Source organism: Equus caballus, chromosome 17 (genome assembly GCF_041296265.1).
Source record: "Equus caballus isolate H_3958 breed thoroughbred chromosome 17, TB-T2T, whole genome shotgun sequence".
Taxonomy (NCBI): Eukaryota; Metazoa; Chordata; class Mammalia; order Perissodactyla; family Equidae; genus Equus; species Equus caballus.
Genome location: NC_091700.1, coordinates 27,412,610 through 27,439,585, shown reverse-complemented (window position 1 = coordinate 27,439,585; position 26,976 = coordinate 27,412,610). Strand labels below are relative to the sequence as shown.

At 47.8% G+C, this 26,976-nt stretch overlaps 1 protein-coding gene across 7 annotated transcripts; it reads right to left on the bottom strand.

Annotated features, from left to right (window-relative positions):
- Positions 1 to 89: 89 nt before the first annotated feature.
- ALOX5AP (arachidonate 5-lipoxygenase activating protein) lies at positions 90 to 23,142 on the bottom strand. Of its 7 annotated transcripts, XM_070239230.1 has the most exons (7): positions 20,957 to 23,101; positions 14,622 to 14,721; positions 8,985 to 9,055; positions 8,781 to 8,858; positions 5,348 to 5,429; positions 4,975 to 5,102; positions 90 to 556 (listed from the first exon to the last, which is right to left on the bottom strand). In XM_070239230.1, the coding sequence occupies exons 1-6, from the start codon at positions 21,024 to 21,026 to the stop codon at positions 5,009 to 5,011; spliced, it is 495 nt and encodes a 164-aa protein (XP_070095331.1). In that variant the 5' UTR covers positions 21,027 to 23,101; the 3' UTR covers positions 90 to 556; positions 4,975 to 5,008.
- Between the last annotated feature and the right edge of the window lie 3,834 nt (positions 23,143 to 26,976).

Genomic DNA, 26,976 nt, shown 5'->3' with positions numbered 1-26,976 from the left:
TGTACTGTTTACTATCATCATTTCGGTTGAGGAAACAAACTAGTCATTCAACCGTAGCAATAGACCCACAAAAAACTCAACCACCGGCCTAAAACGCATCTCTGCATTTTATTTTAGGAAAACATAAATCTGGTCACAAAATATCTTCAGAAAGCAGGGTAAGTCAAGAAACACACAGAATGGATCTGAATAACAAATCTGAGGCCAGTGCCATTTTTAAAGGGTATCGCTGACACAAAGTTACTTTCTTCCAGGAAAAGCAAGGTTAACTCAAGACGCGAAGCCCAGATGGTCATTAGATTTACAGCAATCTAAAGAGGAGCCGTAGGAGTTGAGTTATGATGATTTAGGTATTGATTAGATGAGAGCACCAACCCTGTATTCAGCAGAGAGTTAGGGAATGAGAAGTAGAGGGGAGATGGTGGTGGTTATCGTCTTTATGTAGTTTTCAAAGTCACTTCCGAAAAAGAGGATGAGATAATAGTTGAATATTCCAGCAAGGGACATGAGGAACAGGAACAGTATGATGCGTTTCCCAAATATGTAGCCGGGTGTGCTAGAAAAGAAGGAAGGAGAAAACTGTAGAAGCAGCACAAATGACACCAATTTAACAAAAAATGTTATCACTTTGAGAGACATGGGGTTTAAATTATAGCTCTCTAACTCAAGAAAGCTCCATTTACTTCATATGAAGGATGGAAGTGTCTTGGCTATTATTAGTCATTGAACATATTTCAACACCAAGCTAAAAGAGCCGGGCCTCAGAGCCCGTCCTCGTTAGGGCTGTGCTGTGCGGCTTCTCCGTGTGCTCCTGACTTCCTGCTGAACTCTGCTCCTTGATGGCGTGAAGGTGGCCCCTTCTGTTGGTCATCGGGCATTCGGACTGGGGGTTAGGAACCCCATCAACTCATTAAGACCCTGTCCGCGGCTGCTCCTCTCCAGGAGCCTCTGTAAGAGCCGTGTTGGCAGCTGTGTGTATAACGCAGGACTTTAAGTGCCTCTATGAGAGAAGTGATGGTTTACATGAGCCAACAAGGGTGGTGGAATCTAAAAGGTGCTTTGGCCTTTGGGGGCTCAATCTGTCTCCTGGGGCTGCCTGAGAATAACTCGCGCTCAGTCTAACGAGAGCCGGGCCCCAGCACTGGAGGACAGGCCCATACATTTTAAGTGAACGGAGGGACAGAGACTTGTTAGCACACTCATATCCTCTCAAGGGCTCTAAATCTTAAGCTGCTTCGGCAGGTCATCAGCTGTGGTCAGGAGGCATGTCCCCAGTGATCTGTGACCACCTAATTGTGCTTGGTGGCTACCCTGGCTTCCTTCCTACTCCACAGAATCCTTCTGTGACTGTGGTGGCTGGGTCTGTGTGTGCGGCACTCACATGTTTGGAAAGTCCAGTCAAATGACTCGTTAAGGCTGTCAGTAAAGAGCCCAGCAGGAGGATGCTTTGACAATCAGGATTGCTCAAGAATAACCAGTTCCACTAAACAGGTGAGTTAACGCTGCTGAGCCTATCTCTTGTCAAAATCAGGGAGAGCAGAATCTGGCATCCACAGGTTTAACGTTAGAAATTTTATCTTTCTGAAAGGGACCCCAAAGGTTCACAATGTAAGTCATAATTTTCCCATGTCAAGAGTTTGGAAGTCATTCAGCAGTTGAGTATCAACCTCCTTGCTACTCTAAGTGTGGTCCGTGGACCAGCAGCATGGGCATACCCTAGGAGCTTGTCAGTATCGCAGGATCTCAGGTGCCTGCCTGTATCTACCGGATCAGAATCTGCATTTTGACAAGCTCCCTCCAAGACTCGCGGGCACACCAAAGTTTGAGAAGCACTGCTGGCTCACGCCGCCCCTGTTCCTTGGCCAGCCGTGTCCTTCTCTCCTCAGTTTCCTGTTCTCAGTCATGCTCATGAAGTGAGACATTCTCTCTCTTTAGTGGGGGAAAAAAAAGGTGGTCCCCAAAGAGAGTGTTACGGGCTGAACTGTGTCCCCTCCAATTCATATGTTGAAGCTCTCAACCTCAGTCCCTCTGAATGTGACTGTATTTGGAGATGGGGTCTTTAAAGAAGTAATAAGGTAAAATGAGGTCACTAGGGTGGACCCTTCTCAATATGACTGTTGTTCCTATAGGAAGAGAAGGTTTGGACACAGATGACGCACAGAGGGAAGACCGTGTGAAGACACAGGGAGAAGACGGCCACCTACGAACCAAGGAGGGAGGCCTCAGAAGGAACTAAGGCTGCGGGCACCTTGCTCTTGAACTTCCAGCCTCCAGAACTGAGACAATAAATGTCTGTTGTTTAAGCCCACCAGCGTGTGGCACTTTGTTATGGTGGCCCTACAGACTCATACAGAGAGTTACCTGCTAATGCTGGTAAGGAAGTGAAAAGAAAGGAGTCTATTTTTCAGTCAGAGAATAGAAGGTTCAGAGAAATTAAATTGTGAAAAGTCAAATATTGTGGTGGCTCAGATTTATCACATGAATGAGGTCACCATATGCTCATTACAGAAACAAGAAAAAGCGATCTGTGAAGTGTTTCAGAACGTGCTCAAGATAAATCTGCAGTGAAGAATGAAATGGCAGTGCCTACTGAGGAAACAGTGGTATTCTTGAATTTGGGCAGGATTTTCCAAAGGACTCAAGGCACGTCGCCCCAAAAGGAGATGGGTCTACGGTGCTTTAGCTCTTTCCAGGTGGTGCAAAGGGCGTGGGAGGCAAGAACTCAGCACATGCCTGTCACTCAGCACATGTGCAGGGCTAAGTGTGCACGGGGGCCCCAGCCTGGGCACTTCATTAGATGCATCTGTAAGTCTCTTGAGCTTGGAGATGGGCTATGGCCCTGGGAGGTGGGCACAGTGGGCACGGATACAGGCCCTGCCCCAGGCTCAGGCAAAGCCACAGAGAACCTGAAAGGAGGGAGAGCCCAGAGGGAAGAGCGAGGGACCTGGACAGTGCACACAGGGCCTAATTAGACTTTGAGAATCAAGACTTCTCTCTTATTGTTTCCAAAAGTTGAACATAGTTCTCTCTAAATAGGATAGGGAAGGTCAGAATTAAACTATTAAGCATCTGTAGGGACCAGGCGTTTTATATCTGTGACTTCATTTAATTCTCAAAACCATTCTGAGAGGTATTATTAACCTATTTTCCAGCTTCAGAAGGGGGGATACATCAAGGGATGTGCTACCTACCCTCTGGACCAAAAATGACCCGGGAACTTCTGAATGGACAGGGCTAAAGCAACTTCTGGGGAGGAGCAAAGATGATCTTGAGCCCAAGGGAGAAATTCCTGGGGAAGATCTCACCAAGCAGTATCTTCCTCAGTTGGTGAGGCCAAGGACTAAAGCAGATCCCTGGGCATTAGGGCACCAAGGCGTCGGCAGAATCCAACTGTGACACAGCCCAGGGACAAAGGGGGGACACGCAAAAGAGGGGAGTTCACAACAGAAGAGGGTATTAGCAAGTAGTTTCCAAAGGCAGAGCTGAAAATGCCCTGGACCTAGCCGCAGAGCCCCTGGGCTCGCCTCTACCCCGGGCCATGTCTTGGTCTAGATCAGGATTGGCCATTTCATCTAGCAGGTATCATTTCTATGGAGGACAGCTGCGCAGAACTCTGTGCGAAGTATTGTGAGGCTGCATTTGGTCTCGGCAGGAAAGAGCACCACGACTGAACAGTACTGAAGGCCGTGGATGCAGGAGAGGTGAGCAGCATCTGGAACAAGCACAGGTAGTGGGTAAAGGGGCTCATGGGACTTCTTACTACATCTCATGGGGGAGCCCAGGGAGGGATTTAAGAGGTTAGGCCATTGACATGTCAATGAGGTTCAGAGAAATGTGATATTTTTAAGATTTTAAGTCTATATCCTATTGTTTATTTTTGCCACCTCTGTTCATTCTCTAGTAGTGATTATCTTTAAAATGAACAGAGCCTGTGGATAAACGGACAAGCTTTGTCATGCCCTGCAGATCGTCTTGGAATTAAAGCAATTGTGAGATCTCAGGCAAGTGGTGACAGATGAAGAGAAGAACAGTGGCTGGGCCGAATCCCTGAGACTTTGGGGGAGGAAGACGGGGCTGCACAGGGAGCCAACCCAAGGGAACAGAACTCCCTTATTTCATGGACAGACACTCCGCCCCCCTCAACTCTCGACAACAGGCAATTCCCCGGGGAAGGGCAGAATAGAGGTCTTCCAGGGTAAAAGAGAATAAAGAATATCATTAGGAGAGTGGTGATAAGGATGAGAGAGGTAATGGAATTGTGGTTTTGGAGGATAAATAAGAACACCACCAGAGAGGAGTGAAGAAGAGATGAGCACAGGGGAAGAATTGCTGTGAGAAGAGTCATTCTTCTCCTGGCCGCAGCCCTCCATTGAACCACCATAAGTCATTTAGCTTCCCAGGCCCCCAGGTTCTCCAGATGCAGTGCTTTCACCCGTCAACCTCCTGGGATGTCACTGCCTTTGTCACTGCTGAAGGATGCTATCTAAATGGAGAGCCCATTAACCAATAGAGAGGATGCTATTGTAAAAGACAGAGAGGGATGTGAAACTAGACAAGGAAGAAAAATGGTGGGGAAGGCTGGGGTCAGCGTATGGGCGGCAGCCTCCCGGAACCTGTTCCCAGCTCTCGGAGCCCTTCTGGTACATTAAGAATTCTAATCTCTAAGGAACTGGTGGTGTACTATAACTTGAACATTTCTTCTGTAAGTATCATTTATTTTGCTAAAATCCAGATTTCTCAATCCAGGTGTAATGAAAGTATAATTGCTGCTTTGGGGCTTTCTGTCTGGCAACAAGTAGAAGCAATGCAACAGTCACTCTATTCACAGTCTCCATCCATTGCGTGTTATTGCATCTTGTTTTCTCAACATTCTTTCTGCCGGTCCCCAGAAGATCTGTTACTCAAGAGGACTTATCACAAGGTGCAAGCTTTAGTTCTCATTTCTCTGGGCAAACAATGAAATGTTTCACTCACCGGAGGCCTGGAGAAGCCCGACATAGAAAGTCATTCAAGCCCCAGACTCTGAAGGGTGGGAGTAGAGGGTGTGGAGTTGCAAGGAATGCGCAGTGCAGGGTGTTAAAGCATCCTTTGTGGGCCCAACGCTGTGGGGAGGAATTTTTTAATGGGAAAACTAGTGAAGTCCCCCAGCTCTATTTTCAGAGTGCAAGCTGCAAAGTGCAAGGAGAAAAGGATGTGGGAGCCTCGTCAACCTTCAACCTTCACCCTCCCACTCCAAGTGGTCCCCCAGAGCCTTAAATGCTAGGCAGTCTATTGTTGTGAATTATCACGCTTCCTGCTCAAAAAGCATGACTCATTCCATGGTTCTTAAACAGTCCCAGCGGCCTACCTCTGCCTTCTCTCTCCCAGATAGCCCACGAAGTACTTCTGCCTCACGAACAGGTACATCAGCCCAGCAAAGGCGGCAGGAACTAAGCAGAGAAAGGAAAATGCCCATGTCAGTTTCACAGACGCCAAAACACGCCAAGTGAATGCAACATTCATACAGTCGTTATGCAACTAATGTTGGTCACAAAATTGAGCAGAGGCCTCCTGTTCTGACAGTCCGGGCTGATGTGAAGAGCAGCAGAAAGCCTAGGGCTGGAAGAAACCTGAGAACTTGAATAACGGTAATGTTACCTGTATTGTGGTATAGTCGACAAAGTGTTTCACATCCATCATCTAATTAGAACCCCTTCCACATGACCCAGATCATCTTTTCTATTTCCAGACAGAGACCCGGCAGCCCGTGGAAACTTGGGCTCGATTGGGCAGCGGGCTTGTGTAAGACTGTCAGCTGTGAGTGTGGGGGTGAGGAGTGGGAGCGGGACTTGAACCCGGAGCCCAGCTCTAAAGCCGGTTTTCTTAAAAGTATCCCCTTCACCTGTGAGCCCCCACGCAGTGCAATGCTTAACCTTTTCTGGACAATTGCTACCACTCAGAAAAGGCTTCTGGGAAGGAGATTCCCTCTGGATTATAGCCCTGCGAGGAACAGCCACAAGCAGCCCCCAAATAACCCTACGGAGCCCTGAAGGCTTGGAGCGGAGAGTTAGAGAACCCTGTTCCCCCAGGACTACGACGGCCTTGAGCTAATACTTAACTTCGTCCCAAAGGACTGACTGCAGCTTTCCTGCCTCTCAGGAATTACTGTGCGGGGGAAATAGGGGCACAGGCATAAAAGTGCCTTGATAACCTCCTGGCATTATTCAAATACCAAATTAACTGCGTGGACTGAGCACTTTCTACGCCAGGTACTGCCTCAGGCACTTTGGCAACTTGGGTCTCCTGTCCTCCCAGCCATCTGGTAAGGAGCACATTTTTGTCACCATTTGACAGGTGAGGAAATTAGGCCCAAGGAAGTGTGTTTGCCCAAAGTCCCCCACCAGACCAAAAGACCCGTGAGGACAGCTGTGTTCTCTGGGTAATCATCTCTGTGCCTGGCACAGTGCCTGGAAAATATTCACTTTCAAAAAATACTTGTTAAATGAATAAATAAATAAAGGTCAGACAGGTGGGCCAAGGAAGAGAGAATTTGAAACCAGGTCTGTCTGATTTCAAAATGTTATCACCACCACCCATACCATCAACAATAACATTTACTGGACTTCTATCCTTAGGTTGAACTACATATGAAAGTGCCATTTTTGTGAGTATTGGCAGTTTTACGTGGTTTAATCCAACATATGCCAAGTGTCAGGGGCTTGACACACATTATCTCACTTAATCCAGCAATGAGTGTCCCCAGAATGGCCTCCACTCGTCAGTCCCCAAGACCCATGTTTTATTTTGTCTTGTTTTCTTAAAGACTGGCACTGGAGCTAACATCTGTTGCCAACCTTCTCCTTTTTCTTTCTTTTCCCTGAAGCCCCCCAGTACATAGTTGTATATCCTAGTTGAAGGTCCTTCGACGCCACCTCAGCGTGGCCTAATGTGCACTGGCATGTCCACCCCCAGGATCCGAACTGACAAAACCCTGGGCCACCGAAGTGGAGCACAAGAACTTCACCACTCGGCCACGGGGCCGGCCCCTAAGGCCCATATTTTTTCCACAAGCCCTTGCCTCCCAAAATACTACTATCAAGAGGCAGATAAGAAAAGCGAAGCACAAAAGACATTGCTGTGAGGTTCATCCTATTCTCTGAAAGTCTACAAAATCGTCACAATTCACCTTGGACACAGTTTTTTCTGGTTTGTGTCTCTGCTCTAACTTACCGGCCCGTCCCTGTTTCAGTGAGAACTAGGTTGAACACGAGCTAGTAGAAATCAGGGCTGGAACGTGCTATGCTTGTAGCCCTCACCCAGGGAACAGTGTGTGCCTCTCGTGTGGACTTGGGCTGCTTGGAACACCAGGAGGGGCGTCATGGGTTCAAATCTGGGCTCTAAAATTCTGAAGTGTGAGCAAGCCACTAGGCCGTCTAGGGCTTGGGCTCCTGCTCTGTAAAGCGAAGGGTTGGGGCTAGAATGATCTCCAAGGTCCCTTTCAGCCAAAAACATTCTACAATCTATGATATTCCTAAGAAATGAGGATTATCAAACTGGGTTTACCGAAACGTTTGTCCCCGGGCAATGACAACACTTGTTTGGGCAGGAAATGCACATTTCTGAAACACCTTCAAACTCCCTTTGTGTTTATCTAGCTGGAATAACTCTAGATTCGTCTGCATCAAGTATCATCTCCGACATGGAAGGAATAACTCCTAGCACGAGCATGGTTTGACTTGATTTTTCAAGTAACGCCAGACACGTTTCTTATTTAGCTCAGGATAGAAAGTGGAAAATAAATAGTGAGCTTACTGACAGCCTTATGGAGCACAGAAGGAGGCCGAGTGGTGTCCCTGAGGTGGTTTCTGCTGCCATCCCTCACCTCTGTTCTCTGTCACTGAACTTTATTCTTTTCCTCATGGCACTGCTCACTCATGGCATGAATTTATCCATTCACTTGTTTTCTGTGGTTCATCTCGCCAACTGCTGTGTGCTCACCACCATCTCTTTTTAGTTACCACTGTGTATCCAAGTGCAGGGCTTGTCACATAGTAGGTGTACAATGTATATATATTATATAGATGAGTAAGGTAAAAGGATATTTGTGAAAAATACAGGATGTAGCCCAAAAGACCTGGGCTCTCATCCTGGCTCTGTTATTCACGTCGAGCAACCTTGAACACGTTACTTGACCTCCCTGAACCGAAGTGTCCTCAAGGACAACAGAGGGGAGTACTATCCACTCTACCTGCTTTATAAAGTGGGAGAAGATGATGGGATTAAATGGTTCATCAGAGGCCACTGGTGGCCTTTTCTTACGCGCCCTGCTGGATCTCAGTGTGGAAGCTGGCCAGGTCATGCCAGGTCTCCACCAGACATAGTGCCAATCTCCAAAGGGGACCAAAAAAAATGATTCTGGTTTCCATTTACGTTTTAATCAACTCTGGGAATCAACTTGCTCAAGTCAAGACTGTGGGTTGCTGATAACCCTCAGACCTGGAGACCAGCCTGTGGCTCTGCGGACACAGCTCAGAGGAGGACTGTCACGCCAGAAGCTTATTAGCAGAAGAGCCAAGTGACAGTAGTCCCAGAATAGATCCCTCAGGCACTCTCATTTATAATGCCCTTGTATCTGAGCTAACACTGCTTAAGGATTCTGAGTCACATTTAGCTTTAAACCACCCTGTCAGTGCAGCCGCCCTCAACCAGCCGCCGGGGAGCAAGCATTAGCAATGCATTATCGCACCCGCTCTGCGCGGGCACAAAGCGTGCCTGAAACGCGACCTCCCCGGGATTCTCACCTCTCCGGAGCTTCCCGGATCCGAGCTGGAGGTCAGGCAAAGTCTTTTCAACAAAAAGCCTGCGCTCGAACCTCCCTCCTCAGGATGCATGTTTCAGAAAGAAACACACAAAGAGAAGGCTGAGTTACCTTGGCTGCAGAGTAGAACCTCCCTCCTCAGGATGCATGTTTCAGAAAGAAACACACAAAGAGAAGGCTGAGTTACCTTGGCTGCAGAGTAGCCCGGCGCTCCAGAGCATGACAAGGAAAGTGGGGTACGCGTCTACACAGTTTTGGCTACAGAATAAATAAATAAGGAGAAGAAAAATCAGAAGACATGTTACCACAATGTAGTCTGAAAAATACCTGAAACCCCAAGCTGATAATCACCATGGCACATGGAGCATGAACCTCATTCATAACTCCACTTACATCCACCCTGTAAGATGTGGCAGCCAGCCGCCACGTCAGAAACAGACAGTGGTGCACAGCCAACACACGTTCAGAATCCATTTACTCTTTTCCTCTGTGAAGCCTGTCGGAGACTTGCTTTCCTGATGGATTTGCTCTAGCAAGGTTCCTGCTCCTGGCTGTGCCAGAGTGCCTCTTGGAATTGAAAAGCAAGCAACGCAGACACCAGGGTTATGGTGGCAGCCCGGGTAGGGGTGGCAGGGGGGAAGAGCTCAACGAAGGAAACCTCTGTGTCAGACACACAGGTCAGCTCAGACACGCAGACCAGGCTGAGGAAGGAAGAGTGAGATCCAAGCAGTAAAGAAAGCAGGGTTGATTTAGAAAAGCTGATACTCCGAAAGTTATCTTGCTAGTAGTCATGGCTGCGTGTGGTGGAGGGGTTCTCAGTCTACGCCTGGCCCCATGCTGCTGTGGTACTCTTTCGTCTCCTTGAAACTCACTGCGGTCTTGAGGGTGCACATGGTGGCTGTGTGAGTTTCCTGTGGCTGCTGTAACAAGTAGCCACAGACTCAGTCGTTAAAACAAGACAAATTTGTTATCTGGAGTTCGAAGTCTGAAATGGGTCTCGTTGGGTTAACATCAAGGTGTCAGCATGCCTTCATTCCTTCTGCAGACACCAGGGAAGAATCCATTTTCTTGCCTTTCCCAACTTCTAGAGATCACCTGCATTCCTCGGCTCGTGACCCACTTCCAACCTCAAAGCCAGTAATGGCCAATCAAGTCTTTCATATATTGAATCGCTTTGACACCAACTCTTCTGCCTCCTTCTTCCACATTTAAATGACCCTTGTGGTTACATTGGTTTCTAGCCAGATAATCCAGGATAATCTCTTCATCTTAAAGTCAACTGGTTAGCAACCTCAATTCCCCCTTGCCATGAAGCATAATCTATTCTTGGGTTCCGGGGACTCGGATGTGAACATCTTTGCAGGGGTCATTAGTCTGCCTACCACAATTACTCTCATGTCTCAAACAAGAAACTGAGGTTTGGAGAAGTTGAATAACTTTGCCAGGGTCACCCAGCTTTGGAGTAGAAAGCCGGGATTCACACGCTGGTCAGTCTAACTCTAAAACCAGGTCTGTTACTTCTTCGACTATACTAAACTAAATAGCGAGTGTCCTCTTGAGGAGTTATCAGTCTAGATCAGGACAAGCAATAAGCACATCCATGGAGAAACAACATGAAACATGGAGGCATGCAAGGATTTGGGGAAATGCAATAGAAGAAGGGAAAGGGTACAGGACCAGGACTTCACCCCTGAGACCTGACCTTAACCAGCTATTTGTCGTTGGCAAAACAATCTCTCTGGATTTAGTTTCCTTACCTGTAAAACTAAGAGACTGATCATTAACAACTAAGATCCACTTAAGCTCTAAGAGTCGAGGGTCTGATGTACTGTATAAGGCCACATATCGACAGTATATTTACAAATGTTAACCAGTGTCCTGACAAATTATTATTATTCCAAATTTTCTTTTATGGGGAGTTTTGTGTCATTTTTTCTGTAAAACAAAACCGATAAACCCATTTTGGTTCTCATTCCTTGAGGTCTGACTATGAGCTACTCCCCAGGTCTCGCAACAAATCCCTGTGCTACCCTACTTTGATGCACCACGCTATCAACATTTTTATGGAGAAAAGGACTCGTTGCTATTTTTGCTTTCTCCACCTTTGCGAATAAGATATAGAGGCACTTAAATTAATGTTTCATTAGTTAGTTTGGGTTTATTTAAAATAAGTAAATATCAGTAATAATAGCAATAGTGTCAATACTAATCAATAGAATCAATGTAGCTCTATCACTTTCAAATAATTTGACAAGTCCCTGCTACTTGGAACTGAGTCCAGAATGGATTCTGAGAGGTGCAGGGGAGAAGGGACATCAGGGTGGCGTTTCCCAAAATGCATTTTGTGAAACACTAAGCCCTTGATATGCTCTGCAAAAAAAAAGTGGAGGGATCTTTAGTTAAACAAGACTTTCCCTTCTTGGAGAACCAAGAATGACAGTGTCCCTTGGTAGATTAAAGGTTCTCAAGTCTTGCTGTACAGAATTTGTTCTTCCCTGTGACACTTGTTAACAGCCCACGAACTTGCAATCTACAGGACACATTTGAGAAAATTACACATCTCCAGAGACCCATCACTCTGTAACCTGCGTTTACCTGCACTCATGGGGAAGAATCTTGGGTCAGCTAACCAGGATTTTTCTCCAAAAGTCAAACTTTGACTGCTCTAGCCACGCTCACCAGCTGGGAACGGGGCTTTGAACTGCGTTTTATACACATGAACAGAGAGTCGAGGTCGAGATCCCTTTTATCTCTCAAACCCTGACTCAGCTCTGCCCTAGTGGGAGATGGGGGGTGGGGCAGACCATTAACCAAGCCCAAGTCTCAGCTGATGGCCACACCTGGCTGGGATGTCTGTTTATCAACCACCCCCAATATCTTGAATTGTCTGTTTCAGTCAACAGTCATAATTTATGCTGAAAAATCTGCATCAGGCTTTTCAATCCACCAGCGTCATTTATCCTTTATGCTAGTTTTCCTTTATGGCCACAGTCTCTAAACATTTATGATCCCACACCCTATCAACCAAGAGTTTTGATTACGCAACCCCATGACAGGTATGTCTATGTATATATTATCTACACACACAACTCTTGACCTGTATATTAAAAACAAGTAAAGCTTAATTTCTTATTCTTTAGACAGCAAGATTAAATACATGTTCTTTTCTTCTTGCCCCTCCACAGCTCATCTTGCACCCCTCTTTGGTGCTTTCGGAGGCCCCTGGTGAAGCTATTGCTGGGGACCTACTTCTACTAGATGAACACTGTGCCCATCCCCCCGACCCCCAGCAGCTTCCTGGCAGAGGCAACCAGACTGGGGCCTCTGGCTTTGGGCAGCGTGCACTGAGCTGCCGCCTTGATCTGAGCAGCCCCTTTACCACCTGCCACAGGGGCATCTGCAGCCCCATAGGCTGCGTCAGGAAGGAAGTGGTCTTTGTAACAGAACCACAGCAGCGTCGGGACAACCTTATCTTACAGAAAATTCTCCTCTCCCCCCACCTAGTTCCTACCTCTCCACAACTCACTCTCCTCCCCTCATTCTTCTCCTTCCTCTCTCATGGGGGTTAGGTGGGAAAGACATGTGGGTTTTGGGAGCCGGGCTGCAGCACCCGGGGGGGGGGGGAGGGTGGGGACCTCTGGGTAGCACCAATCACCCACCACTCTGCTGTAGCTCCTTCTTACCTCAGGAACCCCACAGCATTGCAGACCTTCCAAACCACCCTTCCAAGTGATGCAGCGCAACCGCCACCAAACGGCGCTTCTGCAATCCGGAGGCTGCGGGGGGGCCAGGTCAGGCACGGCGGCTTCATAGAAGCCAGCCAGTTCACCCGTGGGAGAAATGGCAGAAACTAGACGGCCTGGCCTGCTCTGTTTCCTCTTCATTGCTGGCAAAATGGAAACCTAACTTCTCGCAGGGACAGTGAAATTCCACCGCACGGCCGCCCTGCCCAACTTCTCCAAAATGGACAAGCTGGGGAGTTCCTAAGAACAAGGTGGAACTGGTGAGAAGGCGGTGATCTGGGGGGAATAAGCTTCTCTTTCCAAATTGGTAGAAGAGTATTAATGTTTTCTTTGGATTCCATTTTCAGAGAGGTGTTGATGTTGCCCTAATCAAAGATGCCTTCTTGCACCTCTTGCACACAGGTGGGTCTCCAGAGAGCTCTCGTATGTTCCCCTCAGATGTCACCAGAGGTTGATAGCACCTTACATGCTCTTCCTCTCATAGGAAAGACAAGCCCATGTGTCTTTCCCACTTTCTCTACCCTCCTTTAAATGGATCTAAAATACCTTAAATCACATCTTTAAACTTCTTCAGTTGATTCTGAGAACTCATACACTGAAGGCTCAAATGTTAAAATAGAAATCTCCCTGTGGGTAGTTCAGGAAAGGATTCCTTGAAATCAGACTGCCGGAATAACCCTGCACAGGAGCGCTCGGCATAAGGGAGCGGGACCCAGAGCAGGCGGGGTGGGCTCTAGAGAAAGGGGTCTGCATGGGGCGCCCTGGGGGCCGTGAGGACCCAAGGGCAGCCTGAAGCACTGAGCCCAAAAGGCAACGGTCCCAGAGAGGGTAAGGAGACCAGGAAATTAGCCTGTGATGATCCTGCAATGCATCCGAGAGTTGTTCGGACCAAGTATGCAGCAGTTTAGAAGCTGCGGGACAAAAGGGGCCGATGACGAAAAGTGGCAATGGAGACATCTTCCCCATACCCACACCTCATTGAAAAAATAAAAACTACCTAGACGAGGAAAAGGACTGAAGACAAAGCATGGTGGTGAGGGTGATGAAGCCCTGTCCAGTCGAGATCCCTTGAAGTCAGTTCAACTTACAGGAAGCCAACGGTACCCCTGAGCGTGGCCCCTTCCTCTCAGCTGCTCCCACAGAGCCAGCAGGGCACAGAGCCCCGACCCTGCAGTGTGAGTCCTCATCCCTGAGTCTGCTTGTCCTGTCCTTGCCGTTCTAAAAGTACTGCTCTTATGTGGCCGTGACTCTCCCTTTGAAAGGATCTCTGGGCACACCGCTGAGCAGAGACCGAAGGCCAGCTCCCTCCCTAGCTCACAGCTGAAGCCCACCTTTCTGACAGGCCTCTAGCCACAGGCACAGGGAAGCCGGCAGACAGGCCACTGGCATGAACACTCTATTTAAATGCATTCTGCATAGAGGAAAAACGAGTGTTTGATTAACATCCATTCGAATTTGCATCCCAAATAGCATCCATCTCCTTCACAAGCTGTTCAGGTACTTTCAAACAGCGTTTTTATTCAAAAGTAAGGAATGAGAGGGGGGACGCAGTTGCATAATTTCCCCATTCTTTCCGTTCTTGTTCTGGTTGCTCAAGGAGACCCGGTGTTATGAAATCTACTGGCGTCGCCTCCAGTCTTTCACCAAGAGGAACGCGAAGGGGCAGTGAGTTGAAGGCTGCTGCCAGCACGTCCTCCTTGTGGCTCCTGAAGCCAGCAGATGAGTAATGCTGGTTTCATGGTGGTACCTCTGGGCGAACCCCGCAGGAAATTGGTCAATTCCATGACTGAAGGACCGGTTCAGAGGCTTTCGGGAGCAGGGGGAGCTGTGGTGATCTTACCTCCCCTCACCTCCCATATCCTCACTTCCTTTCTTGTAACACTAGCTCTTACTAAGATGATAAAGGGTGTCCACAAGCCCTCCCAGGTGAAGTTCAACCTTCCCAGAGAACCCCACCCCCTGGTATTCTGGAGGTTATCCAGACGGACAGGTGGCCTTGAGGATGGTCATCACTCCAGCAGGGAGGCCCCTGTGCCCATGCCCTCACTCTGTTAGCCAGCAGCGTCAGGGTTTGGACTCACTTGGCAGTGTAGACCCGCTCAAAGGCAAGTGTTCCCGTCCTCTGGAAGCTCCGCCCATTCTGAGTCTTGCTTTCGTGTTCCACCTTGTGGGCGAAGAACCCTGCCAGACGGAAACGTTTGGATTTGGGTTACAACGGGCGTGTTCATGAGCCTGTTATCCTGTCATTTACTAGAATGTTAAATGTTTCCTTGACTTGACCTCCAAACAGCCTTAAATGTACTCCATCAAACGTCAAAAGTTTATTTAGCAGCTATTTCCTACTAATTACTGCATTTGGTGTTGGTGATGCAATGGTGAGCAAGACATAGTCCCCATTTTCTCAGATCTTACAGTTGAAGGAAGTAGACAAACAAGTAGATCAGAAATTACACTACAGTGATTCTTGCCAAGATGAGATTGGGTGAGAACACAGTGCTATCAAGGGTCAAAGGAAGCAACTGAAATAGTGTGTTGGTCACAGAAGGATTCCTAGAAGAAGTGATATCTTATTCTGAAGAGCAAGTAGGAATTAGCCAAGCACATGGAGGGGGCAGGGGACAACAGAGGAGACGACTTCACTTTCGTGGAATGGAATACGCAAAAGTCCAGGCGCAAGAACTGTCTGCAGTTCAGTATGTCCAGCTTACAGGGTGGGTGGGGGCAGAAGGGGGAGTAGAACCCTGTAGAATTACAAACAAGGCCAAAGAGGTAGGTGGTGAATTGTTCTTTCAATGACATTTATCTATTTCCACTTGCCATGTGCCAGACACTTAGCTTGCATCCAAGAACAAAACACACCAAGAGCCTTGGCCTGAGGAGCTTATGTTCTGGCGAGGGTAGAAGAGGAGACAGACCATACACAGTAAACAAAATACATAAATTAAAATTACACAGTGCCAAGTTATGGACAAAAGGGAAAGTGGAGCATAAGAGGCTGTTGGAAGTGCTTGATGGGAGGGACACAGTGAGCCTCAATGAGAAGACAACAAGGGAACCAAGGCTTGAAGATGGTTGAGAAGTGCCCTCTGGGTTTAGCAGCGTGACAGTGACCTTGAGAGCCATGTTAAGAAATTCAGAATTTATTTCCATCTTGAGAGCAACAAGGAGTTATAGACAGCCGTAAGCTGAGGAATGGCATCATCAGAAAGCCACTCTGTCTTCAGTGTGGTGAGTGTTTAGAGGGGTGAGACCCAGGGCAGAGGGAAAAGATAGGAGGGAGCTGATTAGGGTGAAGGCTGTGGGCTGTGGGGTGTCAGAGACACCAAGGAGACGGAACCCGGTGGGTTTGTCTATGGCTTGGACAGTGAGGGTGGAGAATGAGGGTCTTTCTATTTTACTCCTTTACTCCTGTTTCAAGAGGGAAAAAGGGAAAAGTGTGATTTTCAGGGATCCACTCACAAGGTCCCTTTTTATCAACTTCATATTAGCCTCCTCAGAAAGACGTGAAAAGATGCCTTATCAATTGTGTAAATGAGTAAAAGCCTCTCATGGTTTTCTTTTTTGCAAAAGTACCTTCCTTTCGGAGAAGCGTGCCCATCTGGGGCACGGCTGTAGGGCTGGCTTGTATGAGTGGGTCTACCACCCTCCAGTCACTTCGGGAGGCACTCAACACACATTCTCTTATAGGGCCTGCCACCAACCCAAGAGTGAAGAGAGCAGCACTGTCCCCACCTTACAGACAGGGACACAGCGGCTCAGTGATGTAAAATAACCTCTCTGAGTCACTCCGTTGGAGCAGTGAAGCTGGGGATTGAAACCCAGGTGGGCCTGAGGATGTTTTTCTGCTCTCACTGTCACATCGAAGCTCGCCGCTCGCTCCATCGGCTACCCCGAATTTAAGCACACATCTGTCCGTTCTGAATGTCTCTTCTTACCACAGAATATAACAGAAAACTCTGATCATTGTCTTTCCAGAACCCAAGGTGATGTCCCTTGCCTCTGAACATGTAAACAGGGAGCATGTTAAGTAAGTCAAAGGTTATTTCTGCAACCAGCAGCACAGCTTGGCGGTACTTCTCTGAGTCTGCCTTTCTTCTTCCTCTCCCTGCTCAGAAACACAAACTCCTTCCTCTTTTCCAAAGGTTGGCCTCTACCTGTGACCCTGACTCCGTTCCTGCCACTCTCTTCAGCTCTCTGTTTCATCAGTATTTTCCCCATTTCCTGACCCGACAGTCTTTTTCTCCTCCTTCTCTGTACCCTAGAAATACACTCAGATCTTTCCTACCCTTAAAACCAAACAAGAACAAGCCTCCTTCAGTCCCATCCTACTCGGTGTTCTACTCAGCTCCACCTCTCCTTCCTTCTAAGCGAAACTTGAAAGAGTTGGGCTACCCTTGTGCACTCCTCACCCCCCACTCACAGCCCAACCTCTTGTTATCCTCGACTGTGTTACAGACACTATGCGTGCAAAGACGACTAACACACTCATCACGGCTAGCTGCTGACATCAGGTCCAACCAGAGACAGACACAGAGAGAGAAGGCTGCAAACTGTCACTATGCATCCTGCAGAATCTACCACAGACGAGAATGCACCACGTGCTGGGCGCTGCTGGCTGCGTCACCCGTGTGGTCTCACGCAAGACCTTCATCCACCTCACACGGAAGTCACTGACAGCTCCACTCCTCAGCTGAGGAAGCTGAGGGTCAGAGAAGTTAAATAACTTTCTCAGGATCACACAAAAAGATCTTGAGATTTCAGTTAACCACAAAGTTACTATGAGCCAGGAGTGTGATACAAGTCCTCTAAAGAATAACTCATACTTAGATTATTTTAATAGAATTGGTGCCTGGATCTCAGGAACAGTTTCCCTGCACAGAAAACACCTACCTGCGTCTTAGAAAGAACACGGCAAGATGGACAGGGGGAACCCAAGACTGGGGACTCTGGAAACCAAGTCGTTTGAGAAATGAGATGCCTGAAGAAGGGATGTTACAGCTGACTTTGTACAATAGAAGCAGCAGGCATAGTCTAAGGTTTTCCAGAGAACAGAAACAGGACCGCTGGGTAGAAGTTACAGGGGAGCAGATCTCAGCTCAGTACAGGAAAGAACGACTTGGGTAGTGAGCGCTTGAATGAATCTGAGGTGATATATGTAGTGTAAGCGCCTACTCTTTAGAGTAGGTTTGAATGCCAGTTTCACCACTACTGGCTCTAGGACCTTCAACCAATGGTCTAGCCTCTCTAAGCCCCACTTTGCCTATCTGTAAAATAGGATTAATAGTATATAGTTCATAGGGTGCAAAGACTAAATGAGATGCATCTATCTACACCCCCTGAGAAACCAGGCGTTGGCAGTTCTGGTCCAGGTTTCCTGGAACCATGTATTTTAACCTTGTTCTGCATTTCCAAATCTGCCTTCTGCTGGACCAAGCTGGGAGACGGCCACAATTTCAAAGATCTTGTTGACTAAAGAATGTTTGAGAGGCAGAGGGGGAAGTTCCCGAGGCGGGCGGGGCCCTGGCCTCTCCAGGGGAAGCAGGCTCGCACAGTATACTGAGAGCACAGAGCCCCAGACCCGCACGGACACGTGCGGACTGCTCCGCCTTGTCTTGGGACAAAGAGAAAGCGTGCAGTGCCTGGCAACAACATGCAAATATTTCTTAAAACTAACAGGAAAGGTTTGGAATGCTCTTTGGGGGATAGGGGGAGAAAAGCACCGTTTTTGCATATATTCTGAACCCTATAAGGTAGATCCATGGTTTCAACACTCAGGTTAATTAGCATTGCAAAGAGAGGCTCTGGACATAACATTTGGACCTTTGTGTTGGCCTAAAAACTCATGGTGAAAACAAGCAGCGATGTTATCGCCTAAGTAATTTGAATTTTTCTTGTTCCTCTACATGGACACATTTGACTGTTACAAACAAAAAGCCCTCACATGGTGACCTCAGTATCGCACGGGAGGCCTGGTCTCTGCCTCAGAGGGGAGCACAGCTTATCCTGAGCCCCTGAGGGGGTATGCAAGGGCTCCTTCTGTAGCTTCAAAAGGGCAGCAGCCTGTCCCTTCTCGAAGCACCAGGGGACAGCACTGAGTAAAGTCACTCTGCCCACATGTTGTCCTAGCTGCTCATGGAGGTCTGGGGAGGGACAGAGGCTGTGATGTGGGGGCCATGCTGTCGACACCGCTAAATATGCACCCCAGGCATCTGTCTACCCAGCATGAAGAAGTCTCCAGCCCAAAACAGTAGTTCCGCGCTGGTCCATGCTTGTCTGTCCCCACCGGCAAACCTCCATCCCATCAGTTTGTGGAACCGTTAGCGAGGCGGCTGTGTTCTGTCATTATCTATCTGAAATGGCCTGGCAAAAGGCAAGGCCTTTCGATTGTGGCTAGTAACACTCAGACATTTGCCCATCTATAATCTCTCCTCCCCACCTCGCACCAAAGACTAAGACTTAATCCCATCTGCTGAAAATAATTAGAAATCTCACCATCCACCTCAAGTCCGCTCAGGGCTTGCTATGCCACTGCGGAAAAGCCCAGCACCCGCTCCACAGAGCAGAGCCAGGCCCTGGTGCGTCTCAGCTGGGAGAGATGAAGAGACTGTTCCCACTTCAAGACCCTGCAGCTTCCCCCTCAGCTCTGATCAGAGAGGGAGAACTCAAACCTCCCAGCTGAGCTCGCCCCATCGGCACAGGTGGGTGAGAGGGCACTGGGGTCCCGTCTACTGACACTGGTCAGCTATATTGATGGGTACAAGGAGAGGGCCAGAAGGGAGGCCCTACACAGAGCTGAACCATCATTGCCCACCCCCACAGGGACCGAGGGGTCGTTGCAGGCTTCTTGCTGACGTCGCCTGCCCATCTTTTCCCACTACCCCTTCCTTTCCTGGGAGGCCTGGACCATAGCTGTCCTGGTCACTGCTGTATCCCCATGTGCCCGGGACACTGCCTGGCCCGGAGAGGGGTCCCTGCAGGGATATGCAGGTTGAATGAATGAACCCCTTGCCAATTTACAACATCAAGGGAGCCCAGGCCTGGTGCCTGCATAAAATAGCGGTGGCTTGAGGACATGGCAGCCCAAAGAATCCATTTGTTCCCTCTCCGAGCCGCAATTCTATTGTGTGTGATACAGTATGAAAATGTTGGGGTCAGCAAGCTGCGAAGTGTTGTTCCATATACGAAACCTACTCAAAGTATGCAAAGTTGGGCCTCTCTGGAACGAGGAGGCCAAGGGGAAGCCAACCAGCAGCCTCTGTCCACCTTCAAGTTGGGGGAAAATATTCAGAATATTCCAAATTGATTAAATACTCAAATTTCCAAAGTGTGACAGTGTGTAAATATTCAGTTATTACCATTAAGTTCCAGAGCTGCCCTTAGTAATTACTCTCCTTTTTCCTCTGTCTTAATAAACTGCAAAATATAAAGCCACTGGAGAGACTTATAAAAAGAGTCTGTGGGGGCCGGCTCAGTGGCATAGTGGTCAAGTTCATGTGTTCTGCTCCAGTGGCCCAGGGTTCGAAGGTTCAGATCCTGGCCTTGGACCTAGCACCGTTTGTCAAGACATACTGTGGCAGCATCCCACATAAAATACAGGAGGATTGGCAAAGATGTTAGCTCAAGGCCAATCTTCCTCACACACACACATAAAAAGAGTCTGTGGCAGTCCTAACTCAGAACTTTAAGGAACTTTACACAGTCCTGCTTTTTTTAGGTGTGGCTACCTTGCTTGGTTTTTTTAGTGACAGCTGGGTTAACGGAAATGCAAATCCCAAAGAAGATTTTCCCTCTCTCTCTCTTTATGTAAGTATATAAAGCATATGAAAAATGCTTCAAAAAGCATACAGTGCTAGAGAAAAAAGAAAGTATTACAAAGAACATGTTTATTCAAAAGAAAAAAAGCAATACAGAGGTAAAATAATGATAAGGTGATTTCCCCCTCAAACTCCCCAAATTCACTTTTTTTTCCAGCCTCCCTGTGACAGGTCACCACAGTGGCACTCAAGTCAGCCCAGCTGCCCTCAGTAAAGCCCAGTGTCTGAGTGAACATAGATCTCACTTCCCTGCCAAGGCTTCTTGCCTTCCGCCCCATCTCTGGCCACAATAATTAATAAAGATGCTGATTGCAGACACCTCAGTGAGGGCCTCTGGAAAGCCTCCAGGTTGCTGCCCTGGCTCTGCAAAGGTAATTAGTCATCACCACGCAAGTGAAAGAAAGGCCAGGAGAGGGAAAATTCCAAACTCATGCAGAAGTGCACACACCCTAGACAGTCAAATAAAAAGAAACACATACAGATAAGGCAAAAGTGCGTGCGAGCACGCATACACACACAGAGAACTGTGTAAGCCTGAATTACAAACAACCAGCAAATAAAATCTGCCCTGTGTTCCCCCCCGAGTGAGGGGCTTCCCTTACCATTCTGGATCACGCTAATGAGGGTGACGATGGCCAGCAGGACAACATTGCCCACGGTTTCTTGATCCATGTTCGCTCCAGGCTCCCCGCAGTGAGGACTGCTCCAGCTCCGTGCCACCCCAGGCCTGCACTGTGCAGGAAGGGGAAGTGAGGGCCTGCACTCTCTCTTTCTTCATTAGAATTTCCGAAGGTCCCAGCACAATTACACAGTGCGCCTTCTTCTTCTTTTTTTTTTTAACTAGCCACCAAAGGTCCTTCAGCACAACCTGCCAGGAGAAGCAGGGCTAGGGACAGGAACAGGAAAGGAAGAAAAAATTAAGCTTGTTTTTTATTTGTAGAGCACCAAAAAGATCTGTATCTGAGTACTATCTTTCTTTCCTTGAATTTCCGGGGAAAAAAATGAATACTTTACACGTGGCAGAGTCCAGAGCAGCAGCCTGATAATAAAGCCTGGATGAATGAATGAACGAATGATGATGAGGGGCGAAAGCTGTTGGCTCCATTTCTACAGGAAAAAGGCAACAAGAGAATTAAAACTAAACCAAAGAATTTAGATAAGGGGCAGAAATGGAGCTGCAGATGACCCCGAAGGAAAACTTCCAAACAGGATGGCTGGTTAAACACCGCAGCCAATTCTCTGAGGTCTTCGTTGAGAAACCTTCCCTGGAATCTTCTCAGCATCATAAGAGGAGAGAGAAGGTGTCGGAGTGGACCTGCTGGGGGTCCAGGGGGGTAGGTGGTCTCCTGGCATCCTACAGGACAGCTTTCTCCGTGTAAATGCAACACCTTGGAAGTTACATAGAAAACACAAGATTCTTGCCATCCTCATCCCAAACGAACAACTCTTTGGCAGTGGTAAGAGGAGCTTTTCTCAAAATCTCACTCTGAAAGAAAATGTTGGCCACTATATTTCGTGGCAGTGGGGAGCTGCATCTCAGTGTGGGAGAGGACAGCATGCAGAGAAGACAGCCAGCCTCACATCTTAGAGGAGGGGCAGAGGCCAGCTCGAGTGTCCTCGGTTCAGCTTAGAAATCGGTCCATGGAGGAGCTTGGATTTGCAGAGGCCGGAAACAAAGGCAGTCCAGGCCGGTCACGACACTCTTGATACTCTCTTAGTCCCTGGAGCACTCTGCAAAGTGTGGAGTTACGACAAGATTGGTTAAGGGCTCAGCATCAGCAAGATTTGTGTATTCACCTTAATGAGATCTCATTTGTGGGGACAAGTTTGGTAAGTGACAGGAACACTTAGGTCCCAGTAGACAAGGAGTCTGGCATCCATAAACAGCCCTTCTAATACTCATGATATCTTAGTAACAATGCATCAGAAGTGAAGGCCAGTCACCTTAAAAGGTACTCCAGCTGCAGACAATAGAAACTTAGCTAGGACTCGCTTGGGCAGAAAGGGAAATTTATCGGCTCAAAGAAACCAAGGAACTGAACAACTAGAAGTTGAAAAGAGCAAAGATGAGGTTGGGCCCGGGAGCTAGGCGGTTTTCTCTCTCTCCCTCAAATGTAGCTCTCAGATGGAGTTCTCGCTCTCAGTCTCTCTTTCTCAACTTTCTCTTACTTATGAGCTTTGAACTCTCTGCAGACCGCTTTTCTCCACACAGTGCAAAATACGCCACCTCCAATTCTGGAGTTTTACATCTCACAGCTCCTGTCACCTGTAAAGGACTGACTTCTCCCGATAAACTTTTAGGACAATCTCATTGGTCCAGGCTGGTCATATATCCATTTCTAGGACAATCAGACGGCAGGAAAATGACAGAACCTGGCAGTTTCCACAGTTCTCATATGGTTGAGGAAGACGGTTCCCAGAAGAAAGATTGGGGGTGCCAAGAGTGCTGGGTATATCAACTATCATGCTGTGACAGTCCACTACTTATTTTTGTTGTTAGTGCCATCAAGTCAATTCCAACTCCTAGCGACCCTGTGAACAGCAGAGCAGAACCCTGGCCAGTCTTTTTGCTCCCGCCTCTCACCTCGCGGCTCTGTATCAGACAGTGCTCCGCTGCTGTTCACAGGGTTTTCATGGCCAATTTTTTCAGAAGTCGGTGCCCAGGTCCTTCTTTCTAGTCTGTCTTAGTCTGGAAGCTCAGCTGAAAACCTGTCCCCCGTGGCTGAACCTGCTGGTAGCTGAAATCCTCGTGGCACAGCTTTCCTCATCACAGCAGCACTCAGCGACCACAGCAGGACAGCTGACAGACAGATGGGTGGTGTGGTTTCCTGACTGGGAACCACCAAAGCTGGCTGTTTATAATCCCAGGTTAAAATGTCCAATTTTTAAAGAAGTTTCTCTGTCCTACAGCCTAACGTCTTTAAGGCTTTTCCTAATCTCCTTCCTGTTCAGGTGTTTATGTTTACAGTATGAAAGTATCTGCCACAATCTGTGGGCACACAGAAAACAGCATCAAAAGAATCCAACAGGGTCAGCCCACCGCGCCTTTGGAGATCTTGCCAGCTCCTCGCAGCGCAGGAAACCAGGAAGGGGCAGCCTCTCTTGCTCGTTTCCCAAACCTCCAGGAGCCCGACAAACGCGGGAGGGGAGGAGGGGAAATGCCCAGCCATTTCCCCTTTAGAAGGACCGGAAGGCACCGGTAGGAGGTTCGGCAACTGCGCCCCTCCTCCGGTGGTGGGACGCCCACATCGGAGCTCCCCGCAGTCGCCCCGCCAGGGTGGGGCGCACGTGCCGGTGGAGCGAGTCCACTTCACCCGGGAAGAGCGTTTTAATAGTCAGCCGAGACGGCCATTAAATTACAGCGCGCACATTAAGATTCTGGCTGCGGCTGCAGAGGAACACTTATCAGAGGTGAAGCCTCTGGAAATGCCATTCATCTCAATAGAGAGCTGCTGAGACAGAACAAAAAGACGAGGGGCGCCAGGGGAGCGGGGGAGGGGAGCGCAGCAGCCCTGCGCTGGATTCCGGGTTCCTAAAGAGATGGTCTGCAGCCCTGCAGTCGGCCCTGCCAGCCAAACCCAGACCAGAGCAAGCCCAGGGCCCGAAGCACTGAGCAGCTGTGTCCTGGGGACTTAGCTTGTGCCAGGCACTGTGCCAGAGCTTTCCATCTGCTCCTCGACACAGCCCTCTAATAGACAATCTATTGCTCCCATTGTCCCAAAGATGAAACTGAGGTTCCAGGGGTTAAACCACGTGTCCAAGGACACACTGTAGAAAGGAGCAGAACTAGCATTCTAACCCAGGCCTGCCTAGCTTCCAAGGCTGGGTTTTAACCACCCTGAATGCTGCTTTTGGAATAGCTTTCAGAACTTGGGACTCCCTGGTCCTTCTGCATCTGTGTTTGGCAGTCTCCTCACAGGCTAGTGAAATGAACAATGACCTCTCGGCTCCTAAAGAGAGATTTTTTAAAAGAAAAGAAAGGCAAACATACACATTTCACAGGAGATACCATATTCCCCAGACACCTGACCATTCGTAAAGGTAGTTTAACGGGAACCATCCCACAGCTTCAAGGCCGTGAGCCCACCGGCTCTCCTCCCAGACCCCTGCCCTCGGAGCCCTCAGTGCTTATGCACGTGCAGCACTTCTCTGTGTGTGACAGGTTACTTAGACAAATGTGCTGGGAGTAGGGAAGAATAATTAGCACATTCATTAATTAGAGTACTGTTAGTGGTTTGACTGTGAAGGACAACCATTTGTCAACAGATCAGGACAGCTGGGGCCAAGCAGCGACTCAGGGGGGCAGCAATTCAGGGAAGGCAATGGCACTGACCAGCTGCTATTAAAAAGCATGGGAGCTGCTCTTACACTTAGCGTCAACACGCTTCCATCACCATGGCAACAGGGGGCCACTTTGTCTGGCTGTCAGTCAGCAACATTCACGTATCCTTCATCTCACCTCGGATACGTGTTGCCATTTCATGACATCTCTTCCCTTCACTTTCCAATCAAGGTTGCCCTCTGCGTTCATTAAGATGAGGATTTACCTGTAGAGAAACGTTGAGAGAGAGGGAGAAGACACAGAACGCTCCTGGGCGTGGGGGAGTCACCACTAGACAGGACATAGAGATATAGCCCAGGTCTACAGGCATGAATTGTAGACGGTTACAAAAGAGTTCCTTTAATTTCTGTTAAAGAATATTCAGACCAATATTGATCTGAACAATAAGCGATAACCAAAACAGGACCACAGTGTGTTCCAGATGTCATACATTGATAGTCTCCAAGAGAACCAGATCAGCCTGGTCAAAGTGTCACATCTCCTTCCCCAAAATCAGATGGCCTTTTTTTTACATGGACAGCCCATAGTTCTGAATGGAATTGACCTAAATAGAGATGAATCCTCTTGGTGCTATATAGATGAGGAAACTGAGGGATGGTGAATTTGCTGTAACTTCAAATGCTAGTAAATTCCACGCCTGCTCAGGGCACTAAGATAGATGCCTCACAAGTCAAAATAACATTTCAGATATGACCTCCATTCTCGAGAATCTCAAGCTATAAGCTGATAATATCAGTGCAGGGGAACAAACAGAAGCAGAAGTCCATAGACATCCACGCAGACGGCAGGAGACCGAGATAGTATCCAGGAAGCCTCCCCCCGCTCCGGTCACAAACACAGCGGAGTGTTCATGAGTTTGTGGTAAAGTTAAGCAAGTAACCCATCAGGGCAGAAAAGATCATACGCTGTGTTATGTACAAAAATAGGGATTAGACATCGTTCCTTCACCTGAGCGTCAGCTTAATCTGTCTTGTAGGCTCTTTAAGGAAAGGAGGTTGGGGTAATGGACACGACCTGACCTGGGAACATTCAGTTCTAATAGGATTAAAAATTGCGATGCTCATATGTGCTCAGCTGACTTTTGACAAAGTAATTCAGTAGAGAAAGGAAAGTCTCCTCAACAAAGGGTGCTAGAACAACTGGATATTCACATGAGGGAAAAAAATGAATCTTGACTGACCCCAAAATCACCCAAAATATAACTAGAAAGCTGTCTTAAACCTAAACATAAAAACTAAAATTATAAAGCTTCTGGAAGAAAACATAGGAGAAAATCTTTGTGACCATGAGGAAGACAAAGATTTTTTAGATAAGACACAGAAAGTGTGAGCTGTGTATGAAAAAAATCAATAAATTAGACTTCATCAAAATTTAAAACTTCTGCACTTCAAAAAGCACTTCATTGAGAAACTAAAAAGGCAAGCCACAGACAAGGAGAAGATATTTGTAATACATAAATCTGACAAAGGAGTTATATCCAGAATATATAAAGAACTTATTTCCAGTCATTGATAAGAAGATAAACAACCCCATTTTTAAAATGGATAAATGATTTAAATAGACATTTCACAAAAGAAGATATACAAATGGCCAATAGGTACATGAAAAATGTTCAACATCATTAGTCGTCAGGGAAATGCGGGTTGAAACCACAATGATATCTCACTATAAACCTCTTCGAATGGTTAGCAACAATGTGGAGCAAGTGGAACTCTAATCCTTTGCTAGTGAGAATGTAAAATGGTAAATGTTAAAATGGCAACATATAAATAAAGACATTTTGGAAAAAAATTGGTGGTTTCTTAAAAAACTAAAAGTATACTTTACTATATGACCTAGCAACTCCACTCTTAGATATGTTTCCAAAAGAAATGAAAACACATGTCCTGCATCAGTCAGGGTTCGACCGAGAAGCAGAACGACTAGAACATAATTCAGTACATGGCTCTGGTGTAGGGCTTTGCCCTTATGCAGCTGTGGGAGCTGGTTAAGTAGTCTCTGTGAGTGTATTTGTTATCTAGGACTGCTGTAACAAAGTATCACAAACTGGGTGACTGAAAACAACAAAAATGTATTGTCTCTCTGTTCTGGAGAGTAGAAGTCCAAAATCAAGGTGTGGGTAGGGCCAGGCTGCTTCTGGAACCTGGGAGGGCGGATCCCTGCTTGCCTCCTCCCAGCTTCTGGCAGTTACCAGTAGTCCTTGGTGTTCCTTAGCTTGAGCCGAGGGCCCAGCCAACTGCCAAAGTCAACCAGGTGAGGCGGTAGGGAAGCAGGAAGGCG